At 41.7% G+C, this 21,191-nt stretch overlaps 1 protein-coding gene across 3 annotated transcripts; it reads right to left on the bottom strand.

The window, feature by feature from the left end:
• Positions 1 to 351: 351 nt before the first annotated feature.
• Positions 352 to 14,151, bottom strand: LOC133347147 (ribonuclease T2-like). 3 transcript variants are annotated; one of them, XM_061559170.1, is made up of 11 exons: positions 13,957 to 14,151; positions 12,726 to 12,790; positions 8,327 to 8,414; positions 7,792 to 7,855; positions 7,162 to 7,232; positions 6,916 to 6,973; positions 5,572 to 5,636; positions 5,362 to 5,475; positions 4,516 to 4,564; positions 4,046 to 4,120; positions 352 to 2,497 (listed from the first exon to the last, which is right to left on the bottom strand). In XM_061559170.1, exons 3-11 carry the CDS (start codon positions 8,392 to 8,394, stop codon positions 2,306 to 2,308), a joined length of 756 nt encoding a protein of 251 aa, XP_061415154.1. In that variant the 5' UTR covers positions 8,395 to 8,414; positions 12,726 to 12,790; positions 13,957 to 14,151; the 3' UTR covers positions 352 to 2,305. The 3 variants fall into 3 exon arrangements, with proteins under 3 accessions (XP_061415154.1, XP_061415153.1, XP_061415155.1); XM_061559169.1 differs by having other exon boundaries at positions 13,946 to 14,150; XM_061559171.1 differs by having other exon boundaries at positions 14,064 to 14,128.
• Positions 14,152 to 21,191: the final 7,040 nt, after the last annotated feature.

Here is a 21,191-nt window from a genome sequence, read left to right as displayed (position 1 = left end):
GAGCGGTGAGTGGTATCTGAACCGGTTTTGGGTACCCCCCTCCCAAACCATAAGACCAGTGTGGGGTCAAGTATGGTCACACCACCCCATGACCACACGATTTCACGAGGCCTTCATCCAAAATAAAATAGATTGAAAATGCATAGAAAAGTATTATGTACAGAGTTTAACAGCATTAGTCACGTATTAACTGGCTAATCGCCTTCTTGTTTTGATAGTTGCATCTGGTCATGTGCAACAGTGTTCATTCCAAATTAAAGATTTGAAAAACAATAACAGTATTTTCAACTTACAGTATTGCACACATTACAAAGAATGTATGCACACTTATGAAATCCAGTCCACAAGATATGACAATCAATAATTTTAATCAATTCTCACCCCAATTTCAATCAACTCCAAAATTAAGCAAAACACAGTAATATCAATAACAGAATTTGAAACTTATAATAAAAAAAATTAAAAACACAAACTAAGTTATGAAATATAACTTTGGACAAAACACAATCATCGTTTTTAAGCCCTTAATTTTCACTCGGAGCAAAATGCTCATTTTGAAAAATGCTCATTTTGCTGCGACATGGAGCAAAATCCCAACAGAAATTTAAACGTATTTATAAAAATACAAGGCACATATGCAAACCACAAAGTGCACAAAATATCCTCATCAATATTTTTAATTCCTTAATTTTAACTCAAAAAGCATTTTCCACAAGTCCCAAAATGAACGAAACACACCAACAACTGCAGGGGCAATGCAGGGTATAAGTTGCCCAAGCAATGAAAAGACATTGAAGTAGAAGGTCCAAATATGCAGAACACTTCTTAAAAGCAACACACTTGCATCGCTTTCATTTCTTAAAATCGGTCCAGTGTCCACCGATGAAAATTGAATGTTACACAAAGGCACAATGCGCTTAATAAACGCACTCCGAAACGATGGAATTACTGTACCACCGTTGTTTCATTTAGAGATGTGCTCAGCACTGAATGTGAATGCAAATGATGTCCCCTTCGAATCTATGGCGAACGGCACCAAAACTTAAAAGTTACAGGTACAAAGGTCGATCTGTAACAAAATGTCGAAAAATGCATCTGCATTGTTTAACCTCAGAATGTATGCACCCTTACTAATTATAACTGGTTTAATCTCACACTTATTCTTCTCCTTTCGAATGGCACGAAATTTGTCATCAACTTTTTATGTCGTCGAGCCAGTGTAGCCTGCTGAAAATCCGAAACGCTGCCGATGCATGATCGTTGCGGGCAGTGGTGGTACCGTGTGGTCTGCTGCTGTTTAAGATCGGTGACCACATTAGTATTGGGAAATTAACGTTCCAAATGTATTACAAAACAAATGGAACCGTCTGATTTCGTACACATCCGCTGAGTGCCGCTAGTACCATGGCTCTCCACGGGACTTCCGTGTAGTGCTGAAGTCAGAGAGACAGCGCCACCTCATGGTGGTGAGTGTTCTGCAAATGTTGTGTGTGCCATTTACTTCCCAACGCATGTTGTTTTCCTTGCATGTGCAAGATTTATAGCAGAAATATTTGTGCGTGTTGTTCAATCAATGTGTTTATATATATCGATTACACATGAAATTAATATTGATCGTCTTGATTGTTTGGTTATTGATTCACTGATTATATTTACATTTATATCATGACAATTTAAGTTAGATACAAATCCCACAAATTAGTTTTTAGAAAAGTGTACAATTTAAACTTTAGCTTCATGCATAAAAAGGTAAAACATGACCTATAATAATTACATTAATGGACCACTGAGATGACTCTGGGTATATCAAGTAAAACGTTTTAAAGTGAATGTTGTACACATTAATAAAAAAAACTGAAAAAATGACAGTGGTTAATACACTGTGCTCTTATTCTGGAACCCGAGTTCAATTCCAGGCCGTGGGCAAACATCAGCGGCAAGTGATATCTGAAACCGGTCCTCTCTACCCTTCCCCCACCCCGTCACCAACCTGCACTGACCAGCGTGGTGAAGTATAATAAAAACAACAATCGACAGGACAGAAGAGGCCTTCATCCACGAGAAGAGTGACAAACGAATGTAAAATAAACGTGAACTTTTTTTTCTCTCGAAAATATTAAAAATTGTCAGAGTATTAAACCAGCACAAAAAAATTAATGACATGAACATCAAATCTGGTACCTCACGTTGAACAAGGGATAACGCTCTAATGTTGAACATCAGGCACAACATAATACATTTCATATTGTGTATATGTTCATCAAGTAACCCAATGCACCAACCTTTCAAGCCTACACACTTGCATTTAGAATTTACCAATTAGGGGGTAGTGGATGATCTTTGCAGGATCACAAACAATATCATTGCTTGGGGTGACACTGTTGGAGTAGCTGTTTGGAATAGGAATGCCAGCTTCGGCATGCCGAGAGCAGTTCACAAGGGAGAACTCTCGGCTCCAACACATCTGAATCTGTCCCAGCAGCTGGGTGTTTTCCTCCTGGCAGAGAAAACACAACCACGGTAACACACAACAGTTCAGCAACGGTTCAGATCAACAACACTAAACAAGCAATGACCGCTCCTCTAACTTATTGTAAAGATGAAGACAAAGATGCTCATTTTTCGATTTAAAGCTTTCGTGACTGCAGGGATTCATCGTCTTGGTTCTTTCGGTAAAGTCACGTACAAGGAAAATAATAAAAATTAAACATAATAAAATTATTCTCACAACGTTTCGGCCACAGCGCAAGCAGCCGTCTTCAGGTGGAGAACAGGTAGACAGTCTACTTGACAGACCTGTTCTCCACCTGAAGACGGCTGCTTGCGTTGTGGCCGAAACGTCGTGAGAATAATTTTATTATGTTTTATTTTTATTATTTTATTATTTTACTTCTACGTGACTTTACCGAAAGAACCAAGACGATGAAAGATGCTCATGCCCACTGCCGGTGAAATGGCCTCCACTAGAAGGAGCTCTAAAGAGGCCCTGCAATACACCTCCACGCTGACAAAATGTCTTCGAGAAGGTGGAAATGTCCACACTTTACCCCACACCATACACGACCTGCCAATCGACATCCTGTGTTGTACCCATTCATACTGCTGCGTGGGCAGAAGTGAGGGGGGATTTAAGAAACTTGCACCACCATTGTGACACCACTGCCGTGCCGGGAGATTGAAGCGGTGACCCGAGTGTGATAAGCCGTTACACTATGGCAGCATCCCCAAACTTATTGTAATGTCAACAATATTTCTTAACATTTTGGCTTTTAATACATCCGGTATTCCTATTTATCCCCAACAAAACTTCATCCAGACATTCGCATCGCGTAACAATGAAGGCAGGGCCATGGACTGGAAACCGGAAACCTATGCTGGCCTCTACTGAATGCCCCATTCTTAACCACAAATATAAGATATGAATGGGAGTGGTTTGCTCTGGGGGTCTGTCTACTGATACAGAGTGTACAACCCTCACAGATGGCATTAACACAACCATGTAACCAAATGCAGAGTAACTGAACAAATACACTGAACGCACATTGGAGACAATGACATTAAATCCACATAGAAACCTGTAAAACTCTTGGTGACCACCAGAGGCTCCACCTCAGCACCTTAATCAGAGCAGCAACTCAGTGGCTTTCACATTGACATCACCACCCCGAGCCGTTAAGCCAAATGAATACACTTTTTGCATTCATAACCAAAATCAAATACCAGTCAATCTTCGCTCAGTGGAAGGTCGCACATTCTCCTCTGCTGCCCCCACAGTCTGAAACTACCTTCCCCCATCTAACTGTGCTGTCGACTCCATGCCCCTGTTCATGTGCAGGCTCAAGACTTTCCTTCTTTCCCTCTGCCTATGGCTGGCTGACTGCCTCCCTCTCTTTTTTACACGACATAAATCATCCAACTCCTTCAGGACAACCTCGTGAGGTATGGTTTCATTTGAGATGCTCGATAAATACAAATCGTTTAACAACTTTTAAACTGTTGTTACCACACGGATACCATTCTTTACAAATAACTTCTGTTGGCTTACCTGGGGAACTGTGAGGCACTGCAACTTGGCCTTGACACCAAAAGCTGTCGAAAACGCTTCAAGGATCTGTTCCTCCTGGTATAAAAAATAATTATTTTATTTAAATAGTATCAGTTAGGTCAATGAAGTATGTATATTTTCTCACAATAACATAAGATTTCATATAAGAAAATCATATTTAAAAAAAAAAAATTATTTTGTAACCCACTTTTTCATGATTAAAAGTTAAACTGAAAAAAAAAATTAGCGTGATTTTTGGAGTCAATGGAATCTTTCAAATGTGTTGAAAGTGTTTAATATAATTTAATAGTAGTCACATCATTCATATTTTTGAGGTTAATGATACGCTCGTTTTATCCATCAACATTTCAACCTATTAGCTGTGAATCAAAGAGCTGCTGCGGCAAAGTAAAACCAATGCTACTGTTTAAAACGAGCATTCAACAGTGACTTCAGTATATTGATCTTACCTTGTAGAAAACTGTGTTCGATGGGGTCACACCAGCATCACTTAGAGCTCTGAGAACAAACAATAAATAACACAATATTACCTTTTTATACCAGACTTGTAATTGTCCCGGTATTCAAAACAAACAGCCTGTTTTTAAGAAGCATGTTGAGTTACAGAAAGAAAAAAACAAGTGTAATGCCTGCTCGGCATCTACCAACAAATTGTAAATGAGTAGTATCAATATTTGAGCTTGATACACATCAATTCGTACATGTTGTACATCATGGGTTATGTGGCTTCTGCGGCCACTCGAGGCCGCTACATGCATCACAGACTTTGAAAAGAGAATCGTTTCTTGAATCAAATGAATCAAAACACTTAATCAGCAAAATGCGTTGAATCACTGGGAGGCGAGGAGCTGTGATTGTTTTAAAATACAGTTGTACACTTTGGGTGAAATTCGGCACCTCAAATTGCATATACAACACCAAAGTGGCTCGCAATTGAAAGGTTGCGAGTTAAAAATGCTGGTTGGCAGTTGATTCAGACCATCATTCATCCAGGGTCACTAAATTTAGCACCACTTTGTAGGGAGGTCAAGTCGGTCATCCTCTGAATAGACTCACCCCTGCCATAAGAATGTGAAACTTCCACCACAGGCTCAGGGCTGTACACGGGAAATGTACACTACCTCAAAGGCTCATTAAGCAAGAAATCACTTAAGCCTAATTTTTACTTTTTTTTACTCGCCAAAAGCAAACCTGACACTCCAGCTTTTCATTTAAAATAATCAGATTCGCAGAAGAACTATATATCATCGTTAGCTCACGATATTCCTGGCTGCGGTACGTTTTGGCGTTCTTACTTGCTGATGTCAAGCTTCTGGTAGAGCTCCATGGTCTTGCTGAAATAATTGTGCTGGGAGTTAAGGGCCTCGAGGGTGGCAGCACAAGTGCCATGCCTTATCCATTCATGTTTCCTGTAACACAGTATTTCAACAGTGCGCTCATTCACTTAAACTGCATATTAATTTGCATTATATGGATATGCTTGCCATTCTTGATGGATGGATTACCAAAGGTCGGTGCCATTGGTCTTCTCAAGGTCTGGCCAGAATTGGTCCAATTGTGGCAGCAAATCCTGTCAAGAAAAATAACAAATTTCAATGATTTTTTGTGATGGAATTATATCATAATCGTCAGCAGCAGGCACAGCAACATTTAAGATATATTTAGAAAATGTGATTTGTATTTTTTATTAATATAAATGGAGTTCAATACAAAAATGAAAACTCTGCAATGTTTTAAGTTCTAATTGTTTTGGTCCAACAAGAGCTGCTTTATAAAATGTTTCACCTGGATGTTATAACACATGATGCTATTACAATATAGGTCCAAGTCTCTCTCGTAGTAAAAATCACATTTCATGAATGGAAATTTTCTTGAAATGTCCCATAAAATGTTCACAATTTATTTATTCTATTCATTTTTGACAGCACAGGAGACCCTTGAATATCGCGGGTATTACGTTATTCGAAAGTGCCACAAAAGTTAAAACCGTGATATTCAATACTTAAGCCTTACCTAAATAATGGAGGTAGGTACATGACAACCAAAATTAGACATCACAATTGAAATAAGTACTGTATTGTTTGCGTAATAAACCAAAAACTAAATTACTGAAGTAAACATGTAAAAACCAGTATACAAAAAAACATTCCAAGACAATAATAGACTTCAATATAAATGCTGAAGAAATACTTTACTTACCGATGATGATCCAAACCAGGTGTATGTTTGTCTACGATGGTTAGCACGCTGCACTACGAACTTGGCTACCAGTTTGATTCCCGCTCACGCCAAATATACCGCTGGTAAATTCTAAATGCAAGTGTGCGACGATTATTTGAACCAGTCCTGCGCCTCCTCTAGGTCGACTCAGTCTAAAATGAGTACCTGGTGCAGTGTGTAAACATCACCACTGGGGAGAAAAAGGTGGCCGGGCATCGTGCTGTGCCTTGCCAGCCTTCATAGGTGCTCGCATATAGCGCTTGCCCCAACAGTCCGTTAAGGCTATACTGGGGGTCTGTCTTTGTCCGCAAGATGCTTGCACGGCAAAGGCTGAGGTGCAACCGACTGTCCTCAGGTTCCTCACCCGCCCCACACCACAGTACCAGCCAATGATACAGTACTTCCGGGTACAGCATACCCGGCGAAAGGCCAAAACTAACCCCCACGATATTTAAAATCGGCATACAAAGAGGTTTCCCACGATAAGTCGAAGTCACAAAAGTGGAGCCCGGGATATTCAAGGGACTCCTTGTAATTTCTCCCCCATTATGAACTACAAAATAAATCACATCATTCGTCATTCAAGAGTTGTTAGGCCTATTAAAGGATATGTAAGTTATTATTTATACCTCAATTTCTTTGACATCAAAATGCCACGATTTGTTGCAGAAAGTCCTGTGGTTAGTCCTGTGAGTAAGAGAAACAAGTAAAAGTTACTTTTAAAACTTTCCATGTCCTTCATATTTTTCAACCTTTATAGACTGAACATCGTTTAATTCCTAAACATCCATCAGCAAAAGGCTGTTATTCGGTTTGTTGGCCTACAGAAACTGAATATAAATATTTGGACTAAAATATATATGCAAGAGACTCACCACAGGCCGTGGATTGACCAGCTCTTCACGGAACTTGGAATGGTGCAGTTGTGTTTTTCAGACCACTGGGACTGAGGTCGGAAAAGAAAACCACAAAAACTATTAAACAACGCACGAGAGGAAAGTACAACAACAAGCCCTCTCAATACCAGCCTATGAATAATGTATGCGTGCAATGCACCATGGCGATGTACATATAACAACTCATCATTGGTCATGATTAGATCCACTGCTGGATGAAGGCCTGTGATGTAACAAACCATCCAGCACCAACACATGAGCATATTTCATCGCTCCACCTCTGTGGTGGATATCATCTTGGGTGCCATCCTTCTGCTGGCTCCCAAAGTTGCTCTAATGGGATGATTTGTGATATGAAATGTATACAAAACTGTAATGTGGGCATCAATTTAAACATGATGCACATTTTCTGAATGTAAAGCATCAATTTGATGTTAAAATAATCGTACAGGAGTTGCATATCACACTCAATGTTAAATATCAAAACATATTAGGCAAATATGCCGTTTCTAAGGAACGTTAATATTTAACAATAATTCCCTTTCGGCTCCTCAAACAGGCACCATCCCAATAATCAGAGATCGCAATACCATACACAAAAGGACTTACCATACAAAAACTCTGGGGCCAGTGCTGTGTCAGAATGAGCTGGCTCCAGTCTTCATAACGCCTCCTGAAAAAGTGTTGCATATTGTGAACCGCCAATTACAAAAAACTGTGATGTCTTGCTCAAAATAAACATGTAGGTGGGTGCTCATTTCCTGGACAATCTCTTGACTTCCCCACAAAGTGGTCCCTATTTTATCGGCCCAGAGCAACGATTGGCTGAGTGAACCCCTACCCAGGATTTAAACTCACTACCATTTGATTGGCAACAACAAAATAATGCCCCCCCCCCCCAATAGTATTGATTATACATTAGATTAAAGCATATTCTGCATTCACTTTACATTGGGCATATTTGTCTATGTATTCTCCTATGCTATCATTTTTTTTTATCTTGAAAAGGCACAGACAACTTGTGCATTTGCAGCTCAATTGCTTCCAGTTTTCCCAGGTCACCTTTGTAAATCAAGACATTATATCTTCAGGCACCCAGCGGGTTAAATAAAGGGCTGACTTATAAAAGCATCAGGGCACTTACGCATAAGAAGGCGCCGAAACAGCAGCAATGACAAAGATAGCAGCCAACAGTTGGATGTGCCCAGCCATGGTGAGATGTGCAGTATCAGCTGGAAACAAATACAGATTGCATGAGTCACGTATGTCCCACGGAAGCAAACCTTACATAAGTTGCACTCCGTTATCAATCTTCCTTCATGAATGCTATATACTTTGTTTATCTTAACTTTTTTAGTATACAGTGAGAACATGACACGCAGACTTTCATAACCAATATTATTCACGATCAGGTTTTTGGGTTACATTACGTCAATGTAAATGTGTCAGGGAGGTTGCTCTACGATACATTTACATGTATGCGATCTCACCGAAAAATGTAATCATGAATCGTGAGAATACTTCAAAAGTTACACTGCATTACTGTTGATTTTATCTACCAGTGCATTTACCATATCTTGCAAGCAACTGGGATATACAAAAGTTTGGCTTTGAAATATGGGTCAGATTTTTTTTTTACTCATTAACTTTATCAAATTTTAATCATGCTTCATTTTAGACTATGAAAAAAATATTGTTATAAAGCACATAATTACACAATTAGTACCCAGCTGTAAGGGGCATCAGAGCAGTGCCGAGACTAATTGCTGGGGATTGTTGAACAAACAGCCTTCCTAGCTTAGATTAATGATCAGTGTGATTACACAGCTTTAAATTGCTACAGATAACCAGACTGAAATGCAATCAACATGGATGTGAAATCACACCCAGGAACAAAACTGGTGAAAACACTGGCCGAGCCATAACATGTTAAGATCACATTAGTCCACACCTTCTGATAGCAAACGAGTTAAACTTTAAAAAAAATTCTAACTTCATTTTTTGTAGATTTGTTTCTGCATTTATTCTAATTGTCCTGTCTGCAACAGATTGTGAAAATCTCTTCCCTGGGTCTGTCTCTGACAAAATAAGTTAACTCTGTGAGATTAACTTAAAGGATGGCGTTTTTTGTGAAATAATTGAGAACCAGTTTGGAACCATCAACTTACTCGACTTGAAATCCTGGTTTAATGACAGGCAGCTGCTCGGATTGGAAGCTGCTTGGATTGGAACCCAGAAACTCAGCCGTGCCAGCTCAGCATTTTGACCGCAGAAGCATACGACCTCCTCCATAAAAAACGAATGGCCAAAACATTAGATGCTCCCATTTTAATATAGATGTATTTTTCCAAATGACAGATACTAGTTTCATATTTTTACTTAGGATGTGATGCAATACAATGTAATTGGGAGGTGTCTAAACAACTATTTTAAAGACGCCGCACTATTGCGGTGCACATCTATTAAAGTAGAGGTGGTGGGTGATCAGTGGTGAGAGTTGCGAGTTTACTTTGTTTACCAGGTGAAAACTCAAGGAGACCATGATAGTTTCGTTTAAAAGAGTAAGCTGGGACATGTTTGACAATAAAGAGTGGTGATGGCTATGTACGACCCCACTTGCTATGTATAACCCCACTGAGTTAGCAGACAGGGCAGAGTATTATTACGGTCATTACATCCACAGAAATAATCAGGGCAGACGCTCGATTTGTAACGTGCACATTTGCAACTCGTGGCAAACATGCTGTCGCTCGGGCAGTGGAAATGGTGTAATGGAGAGGAGTAGTCAGTCATCGGTGAATGAAGAGGAAGAAATGTTTCCAGGACTGAAAGGGGCTGTTGCAGGTATAATCGTTCAAACATTGTCGCACATGAATTAAATACGACTGTAAATAACCAGTTGTATATGGATGACTACATGGCGGTGGTTGGCACCCACTGTCCTAACCACGGAAAAAGCATGTAATTACATTCATTTACAGTATGTTTTGTAATATGCTATTGCAGGGTATGCTTTTGTAGGTCAGATGGCATTGAATGCCGAGTAAAATCATAGGGGGAGTGGTGTTAGACTCAGTAATTGATGGATAAAAAGCGGAAGGGCTTGAGGCAGCAGGACTTAAGGGAAAGCATTTTGCGATGCACGCTTACAAGGGCAGGAAGTTCCAGATCAAGGGGCGTATAAAGAGCGGCCTCCAAATGAGTGGTGGATGATTGAGTGATGCTTAAAACGCTTGTACATTATGTTCACAGGTCAAAACACATCAATAAAAAGTTGTATATGGCTGTTCTTGTGACAAAGTCTATGGGAAAGTGTGACAACACAGCTCGTTGGGTTTGTGTTGATGGCTATATAGTTGGTGGCTGGTGCTCAATGTCCAACCCAAATAACATTTTCTAACTTACATCCCCTTTGTCAAAGCACTGCTGCTTGAAATTCTCACCACACAATGTTCGTTTCATGGGTTGTGAACAAACCACTTCAGCTCATTTTTATAGTCATAACTGTTTTCAGCTACCTATTAAAACAGCCAAGCCCATGTTGACTGAACTGGTAAAAGAATCCAGGCACAATAATGGCAAACAGATTCCTTGAGTAAAGTGAGGCCAATGTAAGTACCTGCTATCAGGAATACATGCCTGTAAATGGTGTTTCAGGTGTATATCATTTGCGGCATCAGGCATATGTTCACATTTGTCCCTCAATTATGAGCTTGCTGAAGTAGTTTAAACCAAATCAACCATGCAAAACTAGCTTCTTAAAATCAACGTAGAAGACTGGATGATGTTACAATGGCAGGTTAGTCTGTTGACATAATCCCACAGAGCATGTGGAACCTTAACCAAAGCCACACTCAACACTTGAGCGACCAAATAATTTCACGCACTGAAGGCTGCATGGGGGCATCGATGTACGTGTTGGGGTGCGATTTCTCGCATCAGGGTTCGTCATTTATAACATAACAGTATTTTGTAGACGGTTTGGAGTCATTTATACTTTACATTTATCATCCTGACCAGCTGCAGAAAGCACAGTTGGCAACGCAGCTGATGCAGGCTCCCAATTGTGAGCACACAAGTTAAAATCCTGCCCATGGCTTACTCAGCCATTATTGCTCCGGGGTGTATAAAATTAGTATCATCTGCAAATAGTCCTTGGTGGTAACCCCATAACAGCGCGTTTGGCTATGTACGCTGTGAAAGACGGTCAACGTAAACACAAAGTGGTTGTCCTATGTTTGAAACTGTTCTATACATTATTAACCCGAACTCAACATTTAACCAATTGTGTTCAAGATGATCAACAAAGAATATGCAAAGTTCTAAATCTTATTTCAGCATGTACATGTTTTAATCGTAACATCATAGAAAGGGGTTTGTTTTGGATGTGTTCCATCAGTACATTGTCCAAAAGAGTAAACCCTGGACCGGTTTTTGAATGCTGTGGGTGTAACATATTACAACTGTATTGGCTACAGCCAGAGGGAATGCTACATCGATACCACAAACAGCACAGTATTATAAGATTTACCCAGAAAAGCATCACAGAGTCTCAGGACTCATTTTAAGAAGGGTCCTGGCATTCGGATATTTGTCCATTTCCATTACTGGATGTTTGGCTTCATGTACGAGACCATTACCATATACAGTATTTAAATTGTAGAAGTGCAACTACCGTTTTACTTAGTCTCATATCCATTTTGGTGATGTTAAGTTTAATCTAAATTTGTTCAAATAAAAAAAATGTGTAAAGCCCTTCAATTGTCTCGATAAAAGCACGCCTCGCTTGCAAACGAGGCAATACTGTTTCACCTGTTTCAATGGGTTTATTTAATCTCCTAGCTAAAGTAGACCTTCTCCAATCCACTTAACAACATTGGCCTACAACACCTTGATCCGTCCAGATAAGGGTGCATTTGAAGGGCATTTATCTATATGGGCCGAAAGTGCGCAGTATGCAGAGTCCAACTGCTCCAGTAACTTCCTCATTTTTGCTGTAAAGTACTTTATCACAATACAGTAAAGATTGAATATAATCACACCTTATTTAAGCAACACATCGTTACATATTACAAGTGGCGGTGCGGGGGGGGCAAATGTAACTTCTGGTATAAGCACACACGGCCTCGGATATAAGCACAGATGGCCTTACAATCCAGTGGGGTGTTCTTATAGCCAACTTCCACCGACTGTATTCCACTTCTGGCTTAAATCCCCAACCTAAGAACCGAGTGACTAACCAGCACACGGCCACGACTCACACACTCGACGATTTTGAAGCATACGTGTAACTTGCGTTCTCCTCCCCGTGTATAAACACCTACCTTCTTCTTGGTTCTTTCGGTAAAGTCACGTAGAAGGGAAATAATAAAATAATACAAATAAAACATAATAAAATAAAATTCTCACGACGTTTCGGCCACAACGCAAGCGTTGATTTTATTATGTTTTATTTTTATAATTGTATTATTTCCCTTCTACGTGACTTTACCGAAAGAACCAAGAAGATGAATCCCTGCAGTCACGAAAGCTTTAACACCTACCTTTCGCCGGGTCACTGTTGCGAATGACACTTGTTGTCCTGGATCTCCAGAGTTCTCTCGCTCGCCTGGTGAAACAGAATAAACGTGAAAGATGCGCCGTACAACTGGATTTACGTTACTGCCACGAACTTGCAATGTCGACAGACTGCGCGGGCACTTATATGGGTGCTGCCAACCTTCTATTGGCCTGGCAATTCATTATTATTATTTGTATTATTTTACAACGTCTGTAGGCTGTACAAGAACAAGGAAGTTCAGCTTGCGGTTTCGTTGCAAAAGATAAAAAAAAAACACCAAAGCGTTTCGCTTACTACCGGACGGATGCATCTTCTTCATTATCAAGTCTCGCACACGCAACGCTGGTACACACACAAACACAAACACGCCGCGCGTGTAACATCACCAAGCCGCACGTTGTTTGTCGCAGTGGGCTACGTGCGGTGCAAAAGAAGTTCAACATACATGGAACGTCGGGAGCAACGTTGGGCCAATATTTGTGGAACTTGCTAAAATTGGTCTCAACAAACACCCCAACGTTGAGCTAACGTTGGTTCAACCACACGCCAACGTTGGGCCAATATTGGTGAAACTTGCTAAAGTTGGTCTCAACAAACACACCAACGTTGAGCTAACGTTGGTTCAACCACACGCCAACGTTGAGCCAATATTGGTGAAACTTGCTAAAGTTGGTCTCAACAAACACGCCAACGTTGAGCCAACGTTGTTGGTTCCACCACATTACGTCGGCCCAACGTACACGAGGCGACGTTTAGGGGGAGGGCAATGTCCCTCCATCAAACTGCCAATGGCGCAGTGCTGAGTGGTCACCGCACGTTGTATCCGGTAACTCGACTTGCAACAAGTCGCGTTACCGTGACTGGCAAGCGCGGGTTGGCGTTACACAACTGCGACCCGCATTGCAAACGAAATGGCAAATTTGTCTAATGCACACGCAATCACCGTGGCCTGGCGTTGTTATGATACAATACGTGTAAAGTAACACCGTGCTCACTTTACAAAGAAAAAAGTTACATGTTGACCAGAACAATGACGATGTTAGCCGTACAACAACAAACAACAAAAACCCCGAGTAGTCGTTGTGGCCCCAACAAGAGACGCACCAAAAGCCGCACGCCGCGTCCCCGGATTTAACGGCGTGAAACGATGGAGGCCGGACTCGTCTCCGAAAAGCGACAACTCACGTTACATCCGCAACAAACCTTTCTCTTACTCTTGTTTTTCTGGCGAGGGCTTGCTGTGCTTGCCTGCTTAGGGCGCGCCGACGTCTCGGGGAGAGAGAAAGTGAAACGTGCGGAAAGAAATGGCTCCCGGACAAACCAGTTGTTTGGGTTATGTTCACAGCACTCTTTTGATCCGATCTCTTCCTCCCAGTGTCGCACACGGAAGCACGAGGAGGCTTCGTCAGCTGCGTGCTGTTAGTTAGCCACGCCTCGGGGTCGTCTCCGCCGTGCCGGGCTCACTCATTGGTTTGCTGGATGTGGTGGTGGTGGTGATGATGTGTGTGTGGGGTGGTGGGAATTGGGGAAAGTTTGCGTGCTGTGGGCTGCAAAAACTCCACTGTCGCGTGACCCGGGTCAAACGGAAGCAGGGATGAGCACAATTCAATCTTAGAGAGAGGTATTCTTAGGTTTTTTTCGGTAAAGCCACGTAGGTAAAAAATTAATAAAAGTAAAATAAAAATCACGACGTTTCGGAGGCAACACAAGCTTCCGTCTTCAGGTGGAACCGTCACAGCACGATAGCTGTATCAAGTGAGAGAAATTCCAAGAAAACAGTATTTGTATATATACTGGTTGAGGGTGGGAGGAGCCAAGGTAGGCCCTGAATATTATTATTTTTTTAGAGAGAGGGTCTTGACCTTTGAGCCATATCTCACGGAGATGGTCCCTTGCCTCTTAACATCTGGAAGTTCACCGGCAAATGATTGAAGTGAGCAAGTGTGGCCCTTATCCTGAAAGAGAGGTTTCCTGGCCTGGAACATCTCTGGATTTTCACCGGTATTGATTCAAGCAAGCAAACAAGCCTAATCCTGGCCCATATGTTAAAGAAAGGGTCTTGCCATTAACATTTGGAAGTTCACCGGCATTAAATCATGCAAGTTTGACCCTGACACATATCTTTAACATCTGGAAGTTTGACCCTGAACCGTATACCTTTAACATCTAGTAAGTTTAGCCAGCACTGATTTGAGCAAGCCTGATCCTGGCCCATATCTGAATCTAATTTTATAAAGCGCATTCACTCACCGGCATTGATTCAAGAAATAAATCGTGTCTGCTGATGAGATTCTGTAAGTCAAAACCGGTTCAGAATCCATGCTGCTGAAATTTACTCCCAAAAAGCCCGTGGGACCAAGAGGAAATACTTTTTTTTTTAATGTGGAGAGATATGGAGACATTAGATGCGTATCTATTTCGTTAAATAGGATGGGACATAAAAAAAAACTTCGATATATCAAACGCTGTTTTTATTGAAAACATTGACCGTACACAAAAAATGTGGGAACTAAACATCTAAAGAAATGTTGTTTTTCAGATAAAGTAATGAATTACATTTCATAAAAAATATGATACTAGCTGTTGCAATACCAACACGACAACCACCCATCATCGTTATCAACTTTGTTCTGTCAACTGCTGGATGAAGGTTGCGCTGCGCGCTCGCTTGCCGTTTTGTCACGCTCCTATCGATGCCAACTTCCATGTTGGCTCCTGCAGATGAGCTGATCTCATTGTCACTTATCTCCCTGGTGGACGGTGGTTGTCCTCTTGCGCGTGCATTGCCCATTTTGGCTCTTGTTTCAACACCAGTGTCGTCCATCTGCCGTCATTTATACGAGATGATCCCTGCACACTTTCTGAATCAGTCAATAAGATCATGTCATTTGGAAATTGTTTCTGATGCATTGTGCGTGTTCCTCTGTTTCTCGTTTTAATTCCGAGAATACGTACAGCAGTGCTTATTTGCACACTCTTCAGTTTCTGTTCCATTATATTTCATGTTTCGTTGTTCCTGTTTCCGATCCATATATAATGTAATGACAGATCATATGAAATGATTGAAAACCGTATTAGGTTACTTTGGTATGTTTTTCATGATTAAATTAAGTTTTCCCTAAAGCGGTACACGCTACAATATATTATGTTTAAAAGATTACACTAACTGCTGACCCTGATATTCAATGCCAGCCCTGATCATTTTACTTTCAGTTTCGTTGTTTAAGCCATAAGAAATAGTGAATCCACTGTTGCATGAATGTCTCCCCAAGCTGTTTCCATCTCCCACAATCCTACAATGTAACAACCCAACCCAGCATCTGCACATGAACTTATTTCATCACTCCTTCTCCTCGACGGATGGCCTCCGAGATGCATTCTATTCCTTAGAATTATATTCCTTGGAATGCGTCTCAGAAGGCCATCATTCCTTCTCGCGATGTCTTTCTGAACAGTTAGCAAATAAGTAGGGCGAAGCGCATGAATGACATTTTATTTTCTATTTATTATAAATACATAATTCACTCAGTTAAAAAAAATTATACTGGATAATACAGTATTCGTATTTTACAGCTAATGGACAATACATGTAATATTATACACAGCTGATTGTATTCGTGTGATCTGGAATGCGCACTGTTAAAAGTATAAGTTGATACTATGAGATCTCTTTTACCAGTGGCAAAATATAGTAGTAGGTTTTTACCCTTTTAAACTGGTACAAAACTGACACCTTTATTCAAGGCATCATGTTTGCAATAACCACAACACAAGTAGTCAAAAAAGCAAACAAAAAGAAGCAACTCTGATAATGATAATAATATGCACGGTCCTTGAAGTTGATTGGTCCACACCCGAGACGGCTTCAAGGACAGTGCATATTATTATCATTATCAGAGTTGCTTCTTTTTGTTTGCTTTTTTGACTACTTGTGTTGTGGTTATTGCCAACATGATGCCTTGAATAAAGGTGTCAGTTTTGTACCAGTTAAAAAGGGTAAAAACCTACTACTATAAGTTGATATATAACGTGTCATGCTGTTCGCACGTCCTTACTGTCGTACCTGGTCAACAGTGCGCTTAACAATACCATCACCAATCACATGAATGCAGAGACGAACATGAAACTGGTTTCCTCTTACAGTACAGTATAAAGAAAACCCTATGACTCGCAAGTTGAGAAGTTGTTTGACTTTGTCAAATACAGCACTCGTGCTTTTATAACTTTTCAGAGCAAAACTTGGAGGAAATAATCAGCTGAGAAAATCACAATCCCGACCAGAAGCGGCTTCGAGGTGTAATGGCATTAATAGTGTTGGCCGGCATGATGACCTCATCCTAATCCTTTTCTATTATGAAAAATAAAATAAAAGTATTTATTACACAAGTCATTAGTCGAACGACCTTCTGGTGGTGCTTTACTTCAACAGCATGAATTCAGCACAAGCAAACTCTGAACCGGTTTCGACACGAGTTTCTCATCAGCAGTTAGGATTTCTTGAATCATTGCTCGTCAACTGCTAGATCTTAAAGAGAGGGACCTTGCCTATAACATCTGGCAGTTCACAATATTTGAATTAAGCAAGTATTCTAAAAAGCCACTGGATGTCGTTAACTGGTCAAATGACTGCTTGTACTGAATTAATGCTGCTGAAACTGTGCACTCACAGAAAGACGTTGGCCGACAGGTAGTCTGTGTTCAGGAATACAGTACTTTTATTTTGTTTATGTGGCGAGACAAGAGTAATCAAGGCGACGGCAATGGTGTGAATCCACCGTTTGATATTTTCCCCACAATGACCCTCGCGATGATTCTGTGTTGATTCAATCATGTCCATGTTGGCGAGAGTAACACGCAGTACGATACACTCCTGTAGTCACCACACATGAATAATTGTTCAAAATAAAAGTTTTCATGGAGCCATTCACACATTGTTTGTGGCATCCCTGGGGGGCGTGAATTGTTGCGATTCAATTCACAAGACAGCTCGATTGCAGCTGCCAGGTGGATTGGACCGTAAGAGATTGCGACGGCTTGGGGAGGAACTTGACCCAGCAATGCAGTGACTGGTAATGATGACAACGACGTTGAGCTGCGCGTACATTTGTAATCAGCAGAGGGCAGCACAGTGCTGCGGTACAGCACTGATGAAGCCCAATATGTCTATACGACATCTCGTCCAGTGGTTCTGAATCGGGGGTACGCGGACCCCCTGTGAGGTACGTGGCAATGTCCCAGGGGGATTTATAAATGGGACATTATATCACGCATGAGAGTCATTGGTGAATAATCATGTATGAATCTGCGAATGTAAAATAACAGATAAATTTGAAATCCATATGGTAACCTTACGGTCACCTAGAAAGCAAAAAACAATATAATAGATGTAAAATATCTTTATAAACTCATAGATCAGAAACAATGTGGTTTCCAAGAGTCACCAGCGAGCGTGAACCAATGATGCCGTGCATGCAGAGCGTCCGTTGAATTAGTTATTCGCTTGCCAGTTAGGAAACCTCACTAAACGGTCAATTTGTTCAAATATTGATGCTCATTATTCATACATTCATTTCTCAGAACAATGTTGGGCCAGGCAAGGGGGGTAACTCGTCGTTCTTTTCTCAATCCGCTTGTCCTGGCGAGGGTGTTGAGTCGGGCGGTCCAGACCTCCCTTTCCCTGGCCACACGACGACACCACACACGACTTTACACAGACACCAGCTCTTCCTAGGGAATTCCCAGGCCAGCCGAGCGACATCGTCCAGCCAGCGTGTCCTGGGCCGGGGTCTTCGCCCGTTGGGTAATGCCTGGTAGAATTCCAGGGGGAGTAGGGGGGGGGGCATCCTTACCAGGTGCCCGAATCATCTCAACTGGCTCCCATTGATCTATAGGGGCAGCAGCGGCTCGGATCACAGAGATTGGTGAAGCCCGGCAACCCTGCGGGGAAGCCTCATTTTGGCCACTTTGTACCCGCGATCTCATCCTTTCGGTCACTACTAAACGCTAATGACCCACAGGTGTGGGTGGGAACGTAGATCGACCTGTACACCGAGAGCTTTGTCCGAGAACTCTGCTCCCGATTCAGTGCCCGCAACATTGCGGACGCCGCACAAATCCACCGGCCGATCTCCCGCTCCCACTTTGCTGTGCTGTGCTGTAGTCTGTACATTGCGTTCATAACGCATCGTTTTAATCCCTAACGTGTTGCCCACAAGTTTTCGGCTCGTTAGACACACTTACCTGTTGATGTAGTGGAGTATTTATGCGATATAAACTCAATTATATATAATCTCGTATAAATGTCATAAATGCCTACGCCTATGAGCAAAGGTTTCAAACAACACACAACATTTGTTAAAAGCACATTTTTTTATGATATCAGTGCCGTCACTATGAAAATACATTTCCATTCGGAACTCTCAGTTAGCAGTGGCAGAACAGTCCCGGAATAAGACGCCACATAATTGATGTCGAAACCACTTTATGTGCGTCGTATACTAAACCATACAAATATATATTCAGAAATAAAATAAAAAATGTACACGCATTACATTTTATGGCTTTGTATGTAGGTATTGGTGACCTGGCTCCGACCATACAACTCTCCACAATTCAGACACCAGATTGAATTAAACACCGGCGGTTGATGGGTGATATTGATGCAATGGATAACGGATCCCAGTCAAGAGTCTCATAAATTGATGGCAATTGAGGACGAATACTTAAAGTTAGGGCTACACATCTCTTCGCGGGTCAAGATTAAGATTCAGAGTACGGATGCTGGCCCAGCAGCGCCGAACCCGGCCATGAATGACCAGATCGTCGCAAGCGTTTAGCAGCTCATTTATCTTGGTAACCTGCAAGACTCGCTCAGCGGCTCTCGAGCAAAAATCACGCGTCGCATCGGATTGGCAGCGAGCTTGCATTAAGAATGGCCTTTCATGTGTCTCGCGTCAAATGCATCGCTGCCTTCAGATAAAATTGCGGCTGTACGTGTGATCGATATTGTCGGTGCGGATGCATGCATCTGAGACATGGACATTAACTCAGTGCGACTTTGACCACCTACAATCATTCCAACATGCGCCACAAATTCTAAAGTGGTTTTGAAAGAATAAGGAATTCTGAGTTTGCTCGGTGGACTTCTGTTGCTCACATCGGCACGACATTTCAGCAGTGAAGACGTGCGCCATTTGGAAACATCGCACGAATGGATTATTTTACTCCGAATCATTTGGTGCACGTGTGGTTTGCACAAAACGGAATGCTGCTTAAATCCGGATAAAATCGGAGGTTCTGTTCGTTAGCACTCAGAGTCGGGCGAAAACATTTGTGGAGGGAGCAGGTGGAGCGGTTGCAGACTCCAGGATTCAGTTTTCTACTCATCTAAAGAGCCTTGGCACCATACTCGAAGAGAATGTTTTTTGATCACCACTTGCAAAATATAGTCAGGTCCTGCAATTTTCATATCAGGCTCTACGACATATTTGCGACATAGCCAACACGGTGGCGTGTAGCATAGTATCGACAAAGCTCGAATATTGCAACTCACTACTCTACAGGACGTCTGGCAAAAACATTACAAGGCTGTACTAAATTCTTTTGCACGTGTCATGAAGGGTACTGCAAGATCCGACCATGTCCTTCCAGTGGCCACCAAGCTTCATTGGCTTCCAGTTTCTGAACAAATACATTATAAGGCCGCACTCAATACACACAAAGTGATTGTGACAAATTAAGAAATACCTTGCTGATCTCGTAAAGGAGCATAAACCATCACGCGAACTCTGGTCATCCTCTCAGCGGCTTTTGGCTAGCCATCAAACAAAGACGGTCACTGCATCGTGCACTTTCATGTGCACTTCTGCGGCCGTCTGGAAAGCTCTTCCGTCAATATTAGGAAGCCACTGGAGCTATGCAATTTTAATATATTGGAAACTCGTGTCTTTAGAACTGCTTTTTTGGTGTTTAGTTTGTTGTCCTTTTTGGTCGCCCACGTAACACCTTGCTGACTGTGCCAGGACAAGCAGGGCAATATGATCTCTCCTGATCGCCAGCGCATGGACTCGTTCCTCCGATGGGCGATTGTGCAAGGCGGCGACGGCCTCGAAAGACGACGCGGTTTAGTGAGTGAGGTAGCTAAAATCCACGGTCGAAGGTTTACACTCGGCGTTTAAGTCATGCTGGCTTGAAGTCTCTAACATGGATATGATTAGTCACCGAAGTCAAGCGATCACCTTCAATAAGCTACTTTGGATGCAGACACTACCCATATAGAATCCACACTCTTATGTCGAAGCCGCTCCAGAGTTTGCTTGCACTTATTCAAGGCTGCAGAAATTAGGTATTTCCAGAGGGCCGTACGGCCAATTGTGTAAGATATATGTTTTATATTTTTACGTGGAGAGACAGATATATGATTGAAACATAACTATTTTGCTACATCGAG

Source organism: Lethenteron reissneri, chromosome 25 (genome assembly GCF_015708825.2).
Source record: "Lethenteron reissneri isolate LAM-NWPU_2019-01 chromosome 25, ASM1570882v1, whole genome shotgun sequence".
Classification (NCBI taxonomy): Eukaryota; Metazoa; Chordata; class Hyperoartia; order Petromyzontiformes; family Petromyzontidae; genus Lethenteron; species Lethenteron reissneri.
The sequence above is the reverse complement of the archived record's forward strand: the minus strand, read 5'-3'. Positions and strand labels throughout refer to the sequence as shown.